The 20,271-nt window shown below is 35.3% G+C and overlaps 1 protein-coding gene and 1 pseudogene across 4 annotated transcripts in view; both read left to right on the top strand.

Moving 5' to 3' along the window:
- Positions 1–12,523, top strand: part of LOC132299390 (probable disease resistance protein At5g43730) — a 36,734-nt gene extending 24,211 nt beyond the window's left edge. For 3 of the 4 annotated variants that reach the window (XM_059795953.1, XM_059795954.1, XM_059795956.1), the window contains 3 exons: positions 2,900–7,061; positions 9,092–9,154; positions 11,757–12,523. In XM_059795953.1, coding sequence (XP_059651936.1) covers positions 2,905–5,358 — 2,454 coding nt within the window. In that variant the 5' untranslated portion in view covers positions 2,900–2,904 and the 3' untranslated portion in view covers positions 5,359–7,061; positions 9,092–9,154; positions 11,757–12,523. Of the gene's footprint in view, positions 1–2,899; positions 7,062–9,091; positions 9,155–11,348; positions 11,508–11,756 lie in introns of all 4 variants that reach the window. The other variant, XM_059795955.1, reaches the window with a different exon arrangement.
- A 5,563-nt stretch (positions 12,524–18,086) lies between these two features.
- Positions 18,087–19,839, top strand: LOC132301089 (disease resistance protein At4g27190-like; annotated as a pseudogene).
- The last annotated feature ends 432 nt before the right edge of the window (positions 19,840–20,271 follow it).

Below are 20,271 nucleotides of genomic sequence, written 5' to 3'. Positions count from 1 at the left end.
ATAAAAAAATGAGACATTCCACGATCATGCGCATGAGTACTATCACATAATCATCTTATAACATCTTTTTAAGTCATTACATGAAGTTATACACAATATTACATTAATCCCATTTACATTCAATGAAAACTAAGTTTCATTCTTAAGTTACAAAGCCATGAATATTAACATTTGTTGCATTCTCAAAACTATGATTATACACTGAATGACCAAAATACAAAATAGCAAAAATGATCTTCTAACAATTTTCAAGCCTGCGGTGGATTATTATCCACTAATTCCTTTCCATAACTTGAAAAATGATAAGTATATGGGGTGATCAATTTGCCTAGTAGATGGCACTTAAGACACGCCTCTTGTGTCCCAGTGAACCCACAACAAAGAATAGAACAATGGGAATGGGGATCATACCATGTCGGGATAATGCAACATACTAATCAATCTCTAGTATAAACAATGCAATGCAATGGAATGCTATGCATGCCGATGTCACTCCCCATTTTCACTTTCAAACTATCACTTTCAAACTGTTAATATAACCCGCCCTTTGGTGACCCCCCAGCGACACGAGAGAAGGATTGGATAGTATCCCTGACCCTTGGTACCCCGCGGCGTCATTATGGGGCCCAGCTAGCTCAATCACGCTAGGACAATCTCCCTAGTTCCCTCTAGGCTATATTAACACTCCGGCTCTTTGGTACTCCCGCGATGACCGGGTTTTCTTAAAAATTACTTTAATCAAAACTTCATTCCCAAAATTCCCTTTTTCATTTCAAAACAATTCCCTTCATGAAAACCCAATGATATGCACATGCATATGTCCTATGCTTTCAATGTCATAGAATTTAGAGAAATTTTACTAAGCAATTAAGCATATCCTATATTCATCATCTCGAGCAATGTATCAACACAATACACATAATAAAACAACATCTAAGTATGCTTTTCACACCAAACAACCGATATACATAATCATGTATTTTCTAAACAACATTTAGAAGATCTATAAGATAATTAACATTCAAATTAAACATGCTTGCAACACTTTGTGAGATATAATTCACCAAGGAGCAAGAAAAACATGAATTAAGAACCCCTACCTCTAAAATGAGCAAAACCCTTGAAATGGGTCAAGAATTTCGAAATCCAAAGAAAGGCCCAAAGCTGAAATTGTTGGTACTCACGCGTAGAGATCGTCGTGCTCTCCATTTTGCCTCAAACGGCACTTAAAATCACTAAATATTGAGAGAGAAACCTTAGATCAAAGCTTGCTTCCAAAAGGAAAGAAAAATGAAGAGAAAATTGAGAGAGAAGAAGAAGTTACGGGCAGAGAGAAAGTGGGGAAACAAATTGTGGTCTCATAAGTTAGTGGTGGGTCCCACCATTTTTTTTTTTTTTTTTTTTCCTTTTCCTTTTTCTTTTTTGTCTCAAAATTACACCACATATTTAAATACATGCACCACTAAGTAAATGCCACTTAATTCACATAAAAAAAAAGTGTGAAATGCAAATGGGCCTAACTAAAATCTCGTACGCAAAACGTGAAAAGACAGAAATACCCTTGCATCAACAAAATTTCAAAAAAATGAAATATGCGGAAAATTGGAAACATCACAGATGAAGAGATTCAACTCAAGTATTGTAAGACTGAAGACCAAGTTGCGGACATTTTTACCAAAGCACTTTCAAAAAATAAGTTTGAATACTTTAGAGAATTGTTGGGTGTCACAACATGGCATTAAGGGGGGTGTGTTAAAAATAAATTAATTCCATGTTCATTATGCATTTTTGGGTTTATTCATGTATCAAGTGTGTACATGTTTTAAGTGAGTACATGTATCAAGTGAGTGCATGTATCATGTGTGGTTGAGAATTGTCTTGAAAAGTTCAAAGGTCTATAGGAGAATAGTATATATAGTGTAAGGGATTTGTTGTTAAGATATATTAACACAACAAAGAATTCAATACAATACATAAAAATATTTATTTATTCATTCTTCTCCTTTTTTCACTTAGAAATTATTTAGTTGGTTGAAACTACAGCCAACAAAAAATAGAGAGACTATACGCAAGACGTAGAGAAATTTTATAGAGAGAAATTTGAGAGAGAGAGAGAAATAATGCTGTGGCCACAAAGATATATTTTAGAGAGATTGAAAATAAATTAGAGAGATAATATCAACATTGATAAAGATATATTTAGAGAGAGAAAATTTTTTAGAGAGATAGATTATGAAAATTTTCCTTAATTTTAAATATATACAAAATTGGTAGTGTCATTGACTCAAATCTTAGGAGGTGCTAGTGCAATTTACCCAACTTAAAATGATAAGAACCCAATAAAGAATCAATCAAGTTGACAAGGAAGAAAAGAAAGACGTAATGATTTAAAAGGATAATTTGGTTATAAAAAAATTAAATTGTAAAGTCCCACAAAAAGTCGAAGACTCTCGCAACCGGAATAGGTCACAACCTGAAACCGAAATAGATCACAACCTGAATTGGTTAGAGAAACCATCCAAACTAAGCATTATTTTATTTGATCCTTTAACTTCGGAGTTTCATATTTTATTTTAGTTTTCTTTGTTTTGGTTAATTAAAATTTTTATGTTAGGTGTTGCTGCATTTATATGTCTTTGCTTATATTTATGTATTTATTTTTTATATCATGGGGCCTCGGGCTGAAATATTGGATGATACAACTGCGTTGGGTCTAAATAAATCAACCAGACCCAAGTCTTTAGCAAACAAAAGACTTAAAATTTGCAACAATATCACTTGGTTAGGATGAATGAAATACAAAATGGCTTACTACTTACAACTCAAACTTCAATTAGTTGAACAAATTTCGAATTTCTGACTTGACATACCAATGATGTCTTATTGTGAAAATGTGCAGAGGCAATGGATATCTTTCAGACTCTATATGGCGTTGGCAAAGACATATGTAGACCACTTGCTAAATGCTTGTGTTCTGTAATAAGCCTGCCAGATAGGTTCACGGAGCTTAAAAATCAATTAACAACTTTAAGTCGACGGAGGGCCGACATTGAAGCTAAGATAGAGGGTGTAAATCGACAAAAGGCTCCAACAATTGAATGCAAGGGCTGGATTGAAGACGTGGATAAGATTGAAAAAGAGGTAAAGGATATTGAAGACCAGCATCTTATTAACAAGAGATGTTTAAGTGGCTGCTTCCCGGATGTAATTGCTCGGGCAAGACTTGGCAAAAATGTGGAGGAGATGATCATAAGAGTTAAAGATCTCCAGGAGAAATCCAAGTTTGAAGCTGGTTTTGTTGATGATTTGCCAAAAGCTGAGATGTTGCCTGAGAAGCTCAAGGAGCTTAACAAGCAATTAACAACTTTATGTCGACGGAAGGACGACATTAAAGCTGACATAGACCGCGCAAATGGACAAAAGGCTCCAACAAATGAATGCAAAGGTTGGATTGCAGATGTGGGTAAGATTGAAGAAGAGGTGAAGAAAATTGAAGAAGAGGTGAAGAAGATTGAAGAGCATGACCTTGTTAGCGAGGGATGCTTTCCAGATGCCATCTGTGAAGATGTGGAGAAGACGATCGAAAGCGTTAAAGAACTCCATGAGAAATCCAAGTTCGAAGCCGGTTTTCTTGCTGATTTGCCACTAGCAAAAGTTGAGAAGATGCCTCTCGAAAATTTGAGTGTGGAAGCTTCGACGGAAAGCACCTTGCAAAAGATATTAGAACATGTAAGAGATGGAGCAACTCAAAAGATTGGAATTTGGGGCATGGGTGGTATTGGGAAGACAACATTAATGAAACTCTTGAATAATAGGCCTGAAATTACAAATATGTTTGATGTCGTAATCTGGGTTACCGTCTCAAATTCTTGGAGCATTAGAAAAGTTCAAGATGGAGTTGCAAAGCGCTTATCGTTGGATCTAAAGAATGAGTCAGATGACGAAACAGTTGCAAGAAGATTGCTACATGAGCTCGAGGGAAAAAAGTACTTGTTGCTTTTGGATGATGTATGGGAATTCTTGAACTTGGCTACTGTCGGTATACCAAGCGTAAACCAAAACAACGGTGGCAAAGTTGTTTTGACAACCAGAAATTTTGGAGTTTGTCGTGAGATGCAAACTGATGCGGAGATCAATGTGGGGGCATTGCCCAAAGAAGAAGCATGGAAGATGTTTGAGTCAATTGTTGGAGGCATAGCTATGTCACAAACAATACAACCGATAGCTAAAGAAATCGTCCAACAGTGTGATGGTTTACCACTTGCACTAAAGGTAGTAGGTAGGGCTCTAAGAAACGAGGAAAGTGTTTCTGTCTGGCGCAATTTATTGAGAAAGTTGAAATCGCCTGATAAGTCTTATGTCAAGGGCATGAGCGACAATGTGTTTACGTCATTGAAAGCCAGTTATGACCATTTATGTTCAGATGATGCTAGCATGAAGAACCGGTTTTTGTACTGTGGCTTGTATCCTGAAGACCATGAGATTAAGAAGTCTAAGTTGATTAAATATTGGAGAGCGGAGGGTCTTCTTTCGAGTGAATGTACTTTGGTGGAAGCTGGTGACGAGGGGCGTGACCTATTGCGTGATCTTATTGATGCATCACTGTTAGAAAAATGCGAGGATGACAACCATGTAAAAATGCATGATGTGATTCGAGATTTTGCTCTACATTTGACTTCCTCGAAAGGAGGAGAAAAAAGCAGACATGTAGTGAGAGCTGGCATGTCCGGACAAGAGATGGTACTGAATGATAAGGAATGGGAAGAAGCAGATAGGATCTCGTTTATCAATGCAGAAGGGTACAGCTTACCAGAGATGCCAAATTGCCCCAAGCTCTTAACATTGCTGCTTCATTGTGATTTTTCTATTCGTTATTCTCCTTATTTGCAAGCAATACCTGAATCTTTCTTTAACCACATGCCTACACTTCGAGTTTTGGATATGTCAGGTAGCACTATCTGCTCATTGCCATCTTCCATCTCAAATCTGGTAAGCCTTCGAGCATTGCTTCTCAAAAGTTGCAGAGAGTTAAAGGCACTCCCTCATGAAATTAATGCACTTAAGAAACTGGAGGTGCTCAAGATCACTTGGCACAACATGAGAGATCTGCCTGGTGAGATTTGGGAGTTGACCAGCCTTAAATGTTTGAAATTGAAGGACACAACAATTAATGATGCTGAGATTAAGGTGATGATTCCTATTCCTAGTGGGAAGATATCCAAACTTTCTCAACTGGAACATTTGAAATTGCAAATAATGCTTTTGTACTGGATGAAGAAAGTAGAGGAGTTGTGGCAGGAGAGCTTTCCATCATCTCGACACGGCTTTCTTCACTTGTATTCCAATTTGGATCCGTGAATAATTTGAAACAATTTGTTGAACACAGCGGAGTATGGAGAGATGGCAGGTTAACGAAATTCCATTTCACTGTTGGGGCTAGAAATATGACTCATAAAAGTGTGTATTTTCCTCGTAAATACAAGCGGATTCTGGGTTATGATGGCAAAATAGATGAAGGCAGCGGCATCGTTTCATCTGCAGTGAGGGACGTGATCAAACGTTCAGAGGTTCTGAATTTACATGGTTGTAACGCGCTTGAAGGCTTGGCAGATGAAGATGGATTGCAAGCAAATGCTTTTGCGAATCTAGAATACCTAGACTTGGTGCAACTCACTAATTTAAGAAGCATCTTATGCGGCTGCTGCGAGATCTCAACGCCAATGCCATTAAAAGACAACTTCAAGAGTCTTCAAGTATTGGTTGTGACTGAATGCCCGATGTTGAAGCAGCTCTTCTCATCATGGGGTTTGCTTTCGCAATTCATTCATTTAGAAGAATTGGTCATCTGGAATTGTAAGGGATTGGAGGAGATGATTTCAGTGGACAATGATGACGATGATGAGATCGGAAATAATAATAGTTGGACACCACTACCCAAACTGAAGCATCTGGGGCTTGAAAAACTAGAGGAATTTGTTGGTTTCTTCTCCAAGGGGAATAATAATGTTCTGCTGCTGCTGCGTTGGCCCTCATTGGAGAGACTTGATTTTCGGAAATGTCCAAAACTGAAAAGATTTCCTTTTGGAGCCGGCGATGATGATTTGCAGAGACTGAAAATTTTGGAACTAGAAAACCTGCCGGAATTTACGGGCTTCGGTGACGGAGATGGTTCGTATAGGAGGAGGTGTTGGCCCTCATTAAAAGAGGTTCGTATTGTGAAATGTCCAAAACTGAAAATGTTACCTTTTGGAGCACATGATGATTTGCAGAGTCTGGAACGACTGACACTTGCGGGACTGTCAGAATTCGTGGGCTTCAGTGAGGGAGATGTTTCGTACACAAGTTGTTGTTGGCCCTCATTATGGAAGCTTACTCTCAGCAACTGTCCAAAACTAGAAACATTTCCTCTTGCCCCGCATAATTTGCCCAAACTACAGTATTTGAAACTAGAAAACCTGCCAGAATTTGCGGGCTTCGGTGACGGAGATGTTTCCAGGAGGAGGTGTTGGCCCTCATTAGAGGTGGTTCGTATTTTGGAATGTCCAAAACTGAAAATGTTACCTTTTGAAGCACATGATGATTTGCAGAGTCTGAAAGAACTAAAACTAGAGGAACTGTCGGAATTCGTGGGCTTCAGCAAGGGAGATGTTTCGTACACAAGTTGTTGTTGGCCCTCATTATGGATGCTTACTCTCAGCAACTGTCCAAAACTAGAAACATTTCCTCTTGCCCCGCTTAATTTGCCCAAACTCCAGTATTTGGAACTTCACAATCTGCCGGATTTGGTTAGCTTGGGCCAGAAGAGGAGGAATGATACTAATACTTCCTTCACCACCATGTGTTGGGAATCATTCAAAAGAGTTCATTTTTTCCGATGTCCAAAATTGGAAATATTTCCTTTTGGGGGTAGATAGTGCACCTAATTTGGAGATGATTGTCTCAGATGAAGATTTAAAATGGCAAGACCATGCCACCAAATTACGATTCAGCCCTCTCAAGCGGCACCCAGACCAGGTTAAATTTGATAATCGGTACAAGAATCCACTGTGAATCTCCAACAGGTAAATCTTGAATCCTACCTTTCTCTCTCTCTCTCTCTCTCTCTCTCTCTCTCTATATATATATATATCTTCTCTTTGTTGCAACTATTACTATATATTGCTATATGCCTCAGAATAAGAAGCCAGAAATGGAACTTCATGTTAATTTGTAAAGAAACTGTTCTATCTAAACGTCTTAATTATTATTGTATTGTAATTATTGTTGTGCCAGTAATTATCTGCTTCAATTCTTGCTTGTAATTTTTCTTTCTAATTAGCACTCACTACCACAAAGATACTATAGTTATTTTTTTATATAAATATATGTGTGCACAAAATGTGATAGTCTCAACTAGGTGGTTGTTGAGGATTAATATTTAAATATCATGAAAGTATAAGCTTATCATGATATATTAAAGAAAATGAATGAAAAAAAAAAAATTTGAAAAAGAAAATATATATATATCATAAGGAAAGACAATCCTATTATCCAACTCAGATTTTTAGGTCATCTTTCTGTCTCGTCCCTAATACAACAGTGATTTCATCATCACAATTGGTGATCATTTAAATCTCAAGTGAGATTGAAGTGGGCCTAGATATTAAATTTTGGGCTAGCTTTGTTGGGCCTCCAAATCTTTTGGTATGACCACTATTCTATGCGTCCCTAATGATAGTTCGATGAGCTATATATTCAATAGATTTAGAGTTGTGACGTTGATGTACTCATGCCATCTATTTGATGCACCAAATCAAACCGGGCATTATTTATCATTTAATGACCACAAAAGAAATTTCATTAGCAACAGCTGCAATAACGAACAAAATTAATAGTAACCAAAATATGCCATTTACAATCATTTGATTTAGCCAACCAGATTAAAGTGGAATTCTATAACTTAATTAAAATTTTGATTTTATGATGAAAGTTGCTAACTGCTTGCATTTGCAACTGTTCATTTCTTTAGGCTAATTAGAATGCTTTATAAAACTCAATTGAACTCTATTGATACAATTAAATCTTTCTTCAAATTAACATAGCTTTTGTACACAAGAAAAAGAAATAAGAGTTAGGCAACGCTTGGGATAGGTTTGAAGCTCTTATACATAAATAAATAAAATGATACTCCATTTGCGGTGTCAACTATTAATTGATTTTTAATTTCTTTTTGCTTCAAATTATTAGCTTAGCTTTAGCATATCATGAAGAGTAAATGCTCCATTTGCATCTCATTTATTACCGGCAAAGAAAGGAATTCTTGTTTGTAAATGGAAATTAGAAATATTCTTCTCTTCAGTGATAATCAATGGAAGCCCAAATATTCTTACATTGATTGGATATCCCGCAATCTGTATTTGGTTTAAACCATCAATCTGAAATTTCATATATATTATTAAATGATAATCAATGAAAGTCTAAAAATTCTTACATTATACACAAGAAAAATAAATAAGAGTTAGAAAACACTTGGGACAAGTTTGAAGCTTGTATACCTAAATAAATAAAATGATACGCCATTTGCAGTATCAACTATTAATTGATTTTTCTTTTCTTCTTGTCTCAAATTATTAACTTAGCTTTAGAATAACTTGAAGAGTAAATGCTCCATTTGTATCTCATGTTTAATTACCTGCAAAGAAAGGAATTCTTGTTTGTAAATGAAAAGTATTGACAAGAAGAGAAACATATATACATCTTGTTTTGAAATATTAATCTTCTCTTAACAATCAATAATTTTTATTCACAATAATAATCTATATATGCAAATTAATTTGAGAAGCAGCATTTTTTATAACTTTTCTTCGGTAATTAAAGCATCTTCTATAACTTGTATTTAAAGTGTACTCTTTCATAAATAGATGCTGCATTATTTTTCCTTCCTTCTTCTCTATAAAAGCAAGAGGTTATCTCATCCATCTTTCAGCATGCATTATTGTTTCTTCAGTGATAGAAATCAGAGGTGTCAATTGCAACAATTAGGTACGCAAGTTGATGTCCTTTAAATATATATTGATTCATTTGATTGATTTAAGTTAATATACATTGACAGATAAAAAAGATTGTCAACAATCCCGCCTCTCAAACATTCGTTATATTTCAACTTGAAATAAAGGTACGTATAAGAAGAATATATAATATATTTTCTTATATATTTTAATTTTTAATTATGACATATTTAGGTTTTCCTTAATTTGAACATAATCAAAACCATTCATGATTTGATCTTTTTCATTTTTTATTTGTGTGTGTGTGTGTGTTTAACATGAAAAATGAATCTGATAATAAAAATTGAAAAATAACCCTAGGGACCAAATATAAACTTCATGATTTGCATGGGTTCCCGCTAAAATAAATGAAAAATTAAACATATTTTGCAGAAGTACTAAAAATAGCAAGATGAGGACTTCTCTGTAAATTTGAAGTTTAAAAGGTTTGGTGGACTTTCTCAAATGTTTTTATAACCACGAAAAATAAAAAATTAATTCATTTGTGTTTTTTCAGTAAATCATCACAGCTCCTAATGTCCCTGAAATCTGTGTTTTTTTATTGAAGGTTTTAAAGAAAAAGAATATTTAATTTAATTTGATTATATATGTTAAGAAACTTTGTTTTTAATTTATTTTTAATATACCTATAGTATTCAATTTCATGTTTTTTAATGTGCAAACATAAATTAAATGTGCATACATAAATTAAATATGCATATAAATATGTCTTTTTATAAACACACCAAAACCACATTATACAAAGTAGCAGTAAGATTTTTAGTCATCTCTTGTTAAATGACAAATTCAATAACCACACCTTGTATTTGTTAATAAAACTCCCGCATTTACTTTCTATAATAACTTTTTGTTAAAACTTATGATGTCCTACTTATTTAAAATGATAATATTGTTCCTTAATCATTTATCAAGGTAATGGCATATCTTTTCCAAATGTTGTATCAAAATTCTCAAAAAAAATAAAAATAAAAATCTAGAATTTGATTTTTTTTTTTAAAGTTAAAACAAATTCTAAAGAAAAAATAATTATTTAACAATTCTTCAAATTACCATTTCTCTTTAAGCATGGCCTGTATTCCCAATTCTTTAAAATACAGATTCATTTGATTGATTCAAGTTACATATATATGTATATGTATATATATATATATATTGACAGGAAAAAAAAAAATAGTCGTTAGTCCAGGCTCTTCAATATTATATAGACTCCAAGTGATTGAACTTATTTCATAAGGTATGTTTGAAAATATATAACTACCTTTACATATTAATTTCAATTTGAAGTAATGTGTCTATTAGAGTAATACATGTAACACTTCTCTAAGTTTTTGAGTAATTTTTTTCCTTAATAAAAGAATGTAATCCAAACCGTACATGATAACTTCTTCTCCTTCTTCTTCTTTATTTATTTATTTATTTTTGTGCGCACAATATTTGTAACACAAAAAAATGAATACAGTACCTAGAAATTAGTTAATTAACGTTTTGAAATAACCTTAGTGATCATATATGAACTTCATTTGCAAGGATTTAAAATTGGTTTACCAGATAGTTTTTTAAAATTGACGTGTACATATTTTTGCTTCAATACTAAAAATAAGTAATAGACATCTCCAACTTTATTATATATGGTTGTATTTGCTTTTGTTCTCGGTATTCACTGTTATTATTTTATCATTTGTGACTGAATTATTCACCTTTCCTCATGAATTCTGAAAATACATTGTGTTCCCTTGAATTTTTAAAATTATAGTGCCACCCCTACTTTTATGTTTGCATTACACATGCCTCCCACAATTTTGCAAAAATTCAACCAACCTGAATGACACTCAACATTGGTAAATGTATATGTTAATATGTATATGTATATGTATATTTATATGAATATATATATATGTGTGTGTGTGTGCCCGCGTATAATCTGTAAGGTATATAATTTTATAAACAAATTTTGAAATAAAATATAAATTTTTATATAGCAAAATTTTACAAAAAAATATAGTACACAATTTAACTAAAACAACATTCATAGACTCAAAATACAATTTTGAGAGAAACAAAAGTACCAAATTAACATTCGTAAAATGAAAAAAAGTAAGATTTATATGAAACCGACACTGAGTAGTTGGAAGAAGACGGATACACTTTTTTATAGTTGAAGTAGGCATAAATCACCAAAAGTAACTTACCGCCCAAATATAATCTAATTCTTAATAAAGATATTTTGAATTTACTAGTTAGACTTTAGTGGGAAGCGGCATTATTATCCATTACGACGTTATTCTATTTTTATTTTGACAGGTGAAAATGTTTTTATTACACGGAATAGGAAAAATGAGCCAGATATGGTTAGAGGCACCATCAACCCGTCCATTATCTAAGACAACCTTCAACAACAAACAAACTAGAGCTCAGAGAAACCATCCAAACTAAGCAGTATTTTGTTTGATCATATAACTTGTGAGTTTTAAATTTTCATGTTTGGTGTTGCTGCATTTATTTGCCTTTACTTATATTTATGTATTTATTTTCTATATCATGGACCTTGAGCTGAAATATTTGATGATACAATTAGTTAGTAGGTCAGAATAAATGACAAAAGACTAAAAACTTGCAACATTTATGGATCAGTTGGCTAAGTTGAATGAAATGCAGATGAATTTTTGACTTCACATGCTCATAATGATGTCTCGTTGTGGAACTGTGCAGTGGCCATGGGTTTCTTTCAGAAACTAGTTGGCTTTGCCAAAAAAATATGGCGTAGCCCGGTTGTTAAACCGGTGCGAAAGTTTGTAAATGTCGTGGGTGCCTTGCAGACTCTGTATGACATTGGCAAATACGTATATGACAAGGCCAAAGACATTTGTAGGAAGATTTTTAAAAGTGACGTGCGAGAGTCTGCTAAAGTTGAGAAGATGCCTCTCCCAGGTTTGAGTGTGGAAGCTTCAACGGAAACGTTTATGAAATCACATGGGCCAATTTCTGAAGGGGGGCCTTCTGTAATAAGCCTTCCAGATAAGTTCAAGGACCTTAATGAGCAATTAACAGCTTCATGTCGACGGAGGGACGACATTAAAGCTGAGATAGAGCGTGAAAAACAACAAAAGGCTCCAACAAACGAGTGCATGGGCTGGATTGCAGATGTGGATGCGACTGAAAAACGGGTGAAGGAGATTGAAGAGCAGCACCGTGTTACTCCTCGGGCGGGGTTCAGTGAAGACGTGGAGAAGATGATCGAAAGCGTTAAACAATTGCGGCTGAATTCCAAGTTTGAAGACGGTTATCTTACTGATTTGCCACTACCAAAAGTTGAGAAGCCGCCTCTCCCAGAATTGACTGTGGAAGCTTCAACGGAAAATTTAGTATATGTATATGCATAGTTGGTATTCAATTCCCCCTTTAAGTACTAAAACTGTTCAGTGAACAATAATAAATACTTAAAAATAAAATTACTATTAAAAAATTCTTAATTTAAATTCATGGGATCGATTTGTAATGCTTTGTTAGCACTGGGCTAACTTACGGGCCTGTACATATGTCTATATTCATATCTATATATTGAATTTTACTTATAAAAAAAAAAGAAGAAGCAAAATTCACATTTAAAAGCACTTTAATAGTTTAATTTACGAATCACAACTTTTTTGATAAACAAAATAAGAAATAACAAAGGATATTGAATCCTCAATCTCTCATTCCCCCACTTTTCTTAATATTCGATTAGACGGTTCTTATTGTAACTAGTTTTAATTTTTTCCTTTTAAAAGTAATTCTTTTTAAGGAATCCCTGAAGTTTCAACTTGATTTTCGAAATTGATCGACAAAAGTTCAAAGTGAAATAACCAAACCAAAGAAAAATGACCAACCCTCCATTTAAAGTCAACAACTACAACGTTTTTTTTAATTATTAGTAGTGAAAGGATTGTATAGAAATAAATAAAGCTTTAAATAGATATAGAAAGTGACAAATACAGGCACACGTGCTTAATTCCCAAAACACTTCAAAAATCAGCTACTTTATCCCAAATAGGGAGATATCTATCCCAACATTCTCAATAGATTTCGTGAAGCTCTGTTTAAATTAGGAGAGTCTGGATTGAGGATTCTCACAATAGAGCCCGTTAAAGCTTTAAACAATTCTTCATTTAGATGAGATTTGTTATGACAATTATAAATCACAACAAAAAACAAACACAACACACAAAGAATATAAAAATTTATACGTGTTTCGATAAAATACTATACGTTTCTACAAAAATCTTCACTATGTGTAAAGTCGCAATTTATAAGTTTTAGCCTCTCATTCTTTTTTCTGTACGATTTTTAGTGTCTCAATGATTCATTTCAAACTCTAAGCGTCCTTATACATCAAGTTACAAAAAAATAATAATTAAAATTCGCAACCCACAAACAAAACGGGTCTAAATTTGAGCTACAGTATCACAAGATTAAAATAGGTCTAGATGTTAAATCTTGGGCTAGCTTTGTAATTGATGTTCGCGGCATGGGCTTTGTAATTAACGTGCTCATGTCATCTATTTCATACACCAAATCAATCCGGCATTATTTATTTGAGTCCATCATTTTATTTATTTATTTGAAAGGAAAGTGTGAGTATATATATATGTTGTGTACATACCCAAATTATTGGGCCAAGAAAAACAAAAGGCCAGAGCCCATTACATCAATACCGAAGTTTTACCAAAGTCAATAGACCAACCCAAAGTGACGACAATTCCAAGTCTAACCGTTATAACAGTTAGTGTACAATCGGGTTACGCAGTAGAGGCGTTGATGAGTTCCGATCATTGCCAGAGAAATCAATCAGGCGGTGGACGGATGAAAGAACCACAATGCATGTAGCAGAGCGTGAATCTTCTTTTACTGACCATCACATCAACTTGTCTCGAAACGGAGGCAATTGTTTGATTGAGCATAGCATTCGACTTTTGAAGTGTCTTATGTTACATGTTGTATACTAGTAGTGCCGCGGGGCATAGCTTGCTAACTACAGTTCTAGGGTTAGCTTTCTCCTGCCATGACTGACCAGCGCAAGCTATAAATTCACCCCAAGAGGAGGGACGCAACGTGTTTGTATAAAGTTCCAAATGGGGGGAGACAAATGGGTATTGAAAGTTCCAAATGGGGGAGACAAATGGGTATTGAAAGAAATGGGATACGTAGAACAGAGAGGACACACAAATTGGGCATCTACCAAAAAGCAACTGGCTTTCGGTCATAGGTTGAGTTTTTGTATTGCGTTTTTTCAATTTTGAATATTTTGGCGTTTTTGTTAGAAAACTAAACGAATTCGATTTGTTTTTTTTTTTTTTTGGTATTTAACGGTTTTTAATAATTAGGTTTCTTTTCTTATTTTAGAGAATTTTCAAAGTAGGTGTTTTTTTTTGGAACAGTTAAGTTTCTCTATATTTTTAGTTTCTTTCTAGTATTAGGTTTTCTTTCGTTATAAATATATGTAATAAAGATAGCAGAATCATTTATTTAATTATTAATAGATTTCTCTGCAAATTCTTTTTTTTTTTTCCTTGTGAATTTGAGGTACCACCTTATGGATTCAAGGTACGATCCTTGTGAACGTTTATCGTTGCTATTTACGTCAATCAATGTGTTACAAAGGTAATAAAACTTAACTCAAACTTAGGAAAAAGCGCACACATGCACATGCACACGCACACGCACACTCACATAAGATAAGTATCTTCTTGCTTCAAATCACTACCTTTGTTTTAGAATAATTTGTAGAGTGAATGTTCCATTTGCCAAGAAAGAGAAATTTTTTTTTTTACTTGTTTGTAAATAAAAAGTATTAAGTACAAGAGAAGCATGCAACGTCTTCTTTTTTGAAAAATACTTCTCTCATCAATACTTTTTATTTACAATTTATAAAAATTAATTGGAAAAGCATCTTCTATAATCAAAACCATGCATGACTTGATTTTTTCAATTTTTTTTACCCGTTGGTTTTAGTAACAAGAAAATTGGATATGATAGTAAAAATTGGAAAATAACCCCAGCTAAGGACCACGTATAAACTTCATTTGCATGATAGTGACATAGCTCACTTAGTTTAATGGATTTTGATAACTTCTACCATTAGTTTTTGAATTTCTTTTGCTTTTGGCTAAGTGATGTTGGATTTCTTTTATTGACTATTCTATGTGGACAACTTTTTACCACTATAGGTACCATTAGTTTGTTTGTTACACCCAAATAATAATAATAAAAAAATGTTAATTTCACTTACCACCTCCAGTTTGTCGATATTCAACATAAATCCCTTCTACATTTTGTAATCTCACTTATCTCCCCTATTAGTGACATTCAACTCTCAAACAGAATCAAGCAATATTGAACAAAAACAAATTGATGAAAAAAGATCTAACGATAAAGCACATTCAACTCTCAAACAGAAAACAAACACGAAAATAAATAGGGCTGCAATTTGGGCGGGCTAATCCAGCCCAGCCCAACCTTAACCCATAAATTTTGAAATTTAGATATACAATTCATAAATCGGGCTCATGTTTGGGTTGGGTTTGTCAAAACCCAGACATATTTGGGTTGGGCTCAGTCTCAACCCGAACCCAACCCAAAATCCAAAATTAATTTTTTTTTTTTTTTCCTCCTTTCTCTCTCCTCTTTGTTCTTTCTCTTTCTCTCACCGCCGCTGTCCACGCCACCGCCACCGCCACTACCGCCGCTGCTGTCGTCCCTCGCCCTCAGTCGCTGATCACCCTCACCAAGTCAATTGGGGGTCTGCAATCCACCCAATTATGTGAATTTGGTTAAAAGATATATATATATTTTTTGATTCAGTAATTTTATTTTATTTTTTTGATAAGTAAAAATTTTATAACAAACGCTCAAAAGGGAGCAAATCACAAAGAAACATAAAGGCCAAAAAAACGCGTCAAGCCATCAAAGAGGCCAAAAAAATAACTATCTCCTCTAAAATAATTTCTTCTTGAAATCCAACAAAAAAGAGTAGAAATAATAGAAAACTCAAACATAGAGATAGTGTTAAACATATGGCTCAATTTGAGGCTTGCATCACCGATAATGTCATCAAGATTCTTGGCCTCTAAGAATGTGTGCACAACAAGTCTTTTGAGTGGTCACCAAGTAGCCTTGGCCTCGAAGAATGTGTGCCCAACAAGTCTTTTGAGTGGTCACCAAGTAGCCTCATTTTGGTGTCCCATTTTGGCTATAAATAGCATTTGCCGTCCATAGTTCGAAGCATCCAAGAGGCATCCAAGAGTAAGACAATATTCGGATCAAGAGAGTATATTGGTTTTGTGTGTGTGAGAAAATTCTTTTGTGTGTACAATCTTCACGCTTGTCTTTGGGTGGGTTTTTCTCTTTGTTTAAACCATATACAATTCGGGGTATTTCTTGAGTGTTGAGTTAGTCTTCTTTGTTAGTGAGTGAGTGGTGCGAGAAGAGAGATTATTGTGAGGAAGAACCAAAATGTTCTTCAATTTGTAATCTTATTCTTTATAGTGATACGAATCATCATCGCCCGTGGATGTAACCCTAATTGTGAGGGTGAACCACGTATAAATCTTTGTCCCTTTTGTGTGCCTATTCATTTTTCTTGTTATTATTTTTCTCTTGTTCTTATAACTCCTATTCGATCCTTATTTCATAACATACAGGCTTCTCCTTTTCATTGAAATATTTCTAATTTCCCTCTAGCCAAATGCGCCACCAAATACAGAGAAAAATAGCCCTCCAGGCATCCCAAATGTGAGCCCCAACTGAGAAACCTCTCCCCCTCAAATATTAACCTGTTGCGAAAAACTCTCCTATGATATTTTTGGCAAAAAAACACTCCCCTAACTATTCCAAAGGGGTTTTTTTTTAGCTAATGTCCGTTTAAGTGATTGTTTGAGAAAAAAATTCTGATGAAATTACCCGCTTAAGCATTATTTTATTTAATCATTTAACTTCTGAGTTTCATATTTTATTTTAGTTTTTCTTTGTTTTGGTTAATTAAAATTTTTATGTTAGGTGTTGCTGCATATATATATTTGTTTGCTTATATTTGGATGATACAACTGAGTTGGGTCTAAATAAATCAACCAGACCCAAGTCTTTAGCAAACAAAAGACTTAAAACTGCAACAATATCACTTGGTTAAGATGAATGAATTACAAAATGGCTTACAACTCACAACTCACAAACTTCAATTAATTGAACAAATTCTGAATTTCTGACTTGACATACCAATGATGTCTTATTGTGAAAATGTGCAGAGGCAATGGATATCTTTCAGACTCTATATGGCGTTGGCAAAGACATATGTAGACCACTTGCTAAATGCTTGTGTTCTGTAATAGGCCTGCCAGATAGGTTCACGGAGCTTCAAAATCAATTAACGACTTTAAGTCGACGGAGGGCCGACATTGAAGCTCAGATAAAGGGTGTAAATCGACAAAAGGGTCCAACAAGTGAAAGCAAGGGCTGGATTGAAGATGTGGATAAGATGGAAAAAGAGGTAAAGGATATTGAAGACCAGCATCTTATTAACAAGAGATGTTTAGAAGGCTGCTTTCCGGATGTAATTGCTCGGGCAAGACTTGGCAAAAATGTGGAGGAGATGATCATTAGAGTTAAAGATCTCCAGGAGAAATCCAAGTTTGAAGCTGGTTTTGTTGATGATTTGCCAAAAGCTGAGATGTTGGCAGAGAAGTTTAAGGAGCTTAACAAGCAATTAACAACTTTATGTCGACGGAGGGACGACATTAAAGCTGACATAGACCGTGTAAATGGACAAAAGGCTCCAACAAGAGAATGCAAGGGCTGGATTGAAGATGTGGACAAAATTGAAAAACAAGTGAAGGAGATTGAAGAAGAGGTGAAGAAGATTGAAGAGCATGACCTTGTTAGCGAGGGATGCTTTCCAGATTCCATCTGTGAAGATGTGGAGAAGACGATCGAAAGCATTAAAGAACTCCAGGAGAAACCAAGTTTGAAGCCGGTTTTCTTGCTGATTTGCCACTAGCAAAAGTTGAGAAGATGCCTCTCGACGATTTGAGTGTGGAAGCTTCAACGGAAAGCACCTTGCAAAAGATATTAGAACATGTAAGAGATGGAGCAACTCAAAAGATTGGAATTTGGGGCATGGGTGGTATTGGGAAGACAACATTAATGAAACTCTTGAATAGTAGCCCTGAAATTACAAATATGTTTGATGTCGTAATCTGGGTTACCGTCTCAAATTCTTGGAGCATTAGAAAAGTTCAAGATGGAGTTGCAAAGCGCCTATCATTGGATTTAAAGAATGAGTCAGATGATGAAACAGTTGCAAGAAGATTGCTACATGCGCTGGAGGGGAAAAAGTACTAGTTGCTTTTGGATGATGTATGGGAATCCTTGAACTTGGCAAATGTAGGTATACCAAGTGTAAACCAAAACAACAGTGGCAAAGTTGTTTTGACAACCAGAAATTGGGGAGTTTGTCGCAAGATGCAAACTGATGCGGAGATCAATGTGGGGGAATTGCGCAAAGAAGATGCATGGAAGATGTTTGAGTCAATTGTAGGAGGCATAGCTACGTCACAAACAATACAACCGATAGCTCAAGAAATCGCCCAACAGTGTGGTGGTTTACCACTTGCACTAAAGGTAGTAGGTGGGGCTCTAAGAAACGAGGAAAGTGTTTCTGTCTGGCGCAATTTATTGAGAAAGTTGAAATCACCTGATAAGTCTTATGTCAAGGACATGAGCGACAATGTGTTTGCGTCATTGAAAGCCAGTTATGACCATTTATGTTCAGATGATGCTAGCACGAAGAACCGGTTTTTGTACTGTGGCTTGTATCCAGAAGACCATGAGATTAAGAAGTCTAAATTGATTGAATATTGGAGAGCGGAGGGTCTCCTTTTGAGTGAATGTACTTTGGTGGAAGCTGGTGACGAGGGGCGTGCCCTATTGCGTGACCTTATTGATACATCACTGTTAGAAAAATGCGAGGATGACAACCATGTAAAAAATGCATGATGTGATTCGAGATTTCGCTCTACATTGGACTTCCTCGAAAGAAGGAGAAGCAAGCAGACATGTAGTGAGAGCTGGCATGTCCGGACAAGAGATAGTACTGGATGATAAGGAATGGGAAGAAGCGGATAGGATCTCGTTTATCAATGGAAAATGGCACAGCTTACCAGAGATGCCAAATTGCCCCAAGCTCTTAACATTGCTGCTTCATTATGATTTTGATTCTCATCCTTATTTGCAAGCAATACCTAAATCTTTCTTTAACCACATGCCTACACTTCGAGTTTTGGATATGTCAGGTAGCACTATCTGCTCATTGCCATCTTCCATCTCAAATCTGGTAAGCCTTTGAGCATTGCTTCTCAAAAGATGCGAACAGTTGGAGGCACTCCCTCATGAAATTAATGCACTTAAGAAACTGGAGGTGCTCAAGATCACTGAGCACAACATGAGAGATCTGCCTGGTGAGATTTGGGAGTTGACCAGCCTTAAATGTTTGAAACTGAAGGGCAGAACATATAATGCTGCTGAGATTAAGGTGATGATTCCTATTCCTAGTGGGAAGATATCCAAACTTTCTCAACTGGAACAATTTGAAATTGAAGATGATGATTTTGAACTGGATGAAGAAAGTAGAGGAGTTGTGGCAGGAGAGCTTTCCAACATCTCGGCACCGCTTTCTTCACTTGCATTCCAATTTGGATCCGTGAATAATTTGAAACAATTTGTTGAACACAGCCGAGCATGGAGAGATGGAAGGTTAACGAAATAGCTATAAATATGTGTATGCAATTTCGTGGTAAACACAAACGGGGACTGGGTTATTATGGCCAAATAGATGAAGGCCGCGGCATCGTTTCATCTGGAGTGAGGGACGTGATCAAACGCTCAGAGGTTCTGAAATTACGTGGTATTAGGCAAGTACTTACAAAACTATCAGATTTGGGTGTGGGGAATATTTCTGGTTTAAAATCTTGCTTCATTTATGATTGTAATGCGCTTGAAGGCTTGGCAGATGAAGATGGATTGCAAGAAAATGCTTTTGCGAATCTAGAATACCTACGATTGGGGCGACTCGCTAATTTAAGAAGCATCTTATGCGGCTGCTGCGAGATCTCACCACCAATGCTATTAAAAGACAACTTCAAGAGTCTTCAAGTATTGTTTGTGGATAATTGCCCGATGTTGAAGCAGCTCTTCTCAT

This window comes from Cornus florida, unplaced genomic scaffold (genome assembly GCF_030987335.1).
Source record: "Cornus florida cultivar Cherokee Brave unplaced genomic scaffold, ASM3098733v1 CherokeeBrave_3.0.0_Hap2_Chr03, whole genome shotgun sequence".
Taxonomy (NCBI): Eukaryota; Viridiplantae; Streptophyta; class Magnoliopsida; order Cornales; family Cornaceae; genus Cornus; species Cornus florida.
The sequence above is the reverse complement of the archived record's forward strand: the minus strand, read 5'-3'. Positions and strand labels throughout refer to the sequence as shown.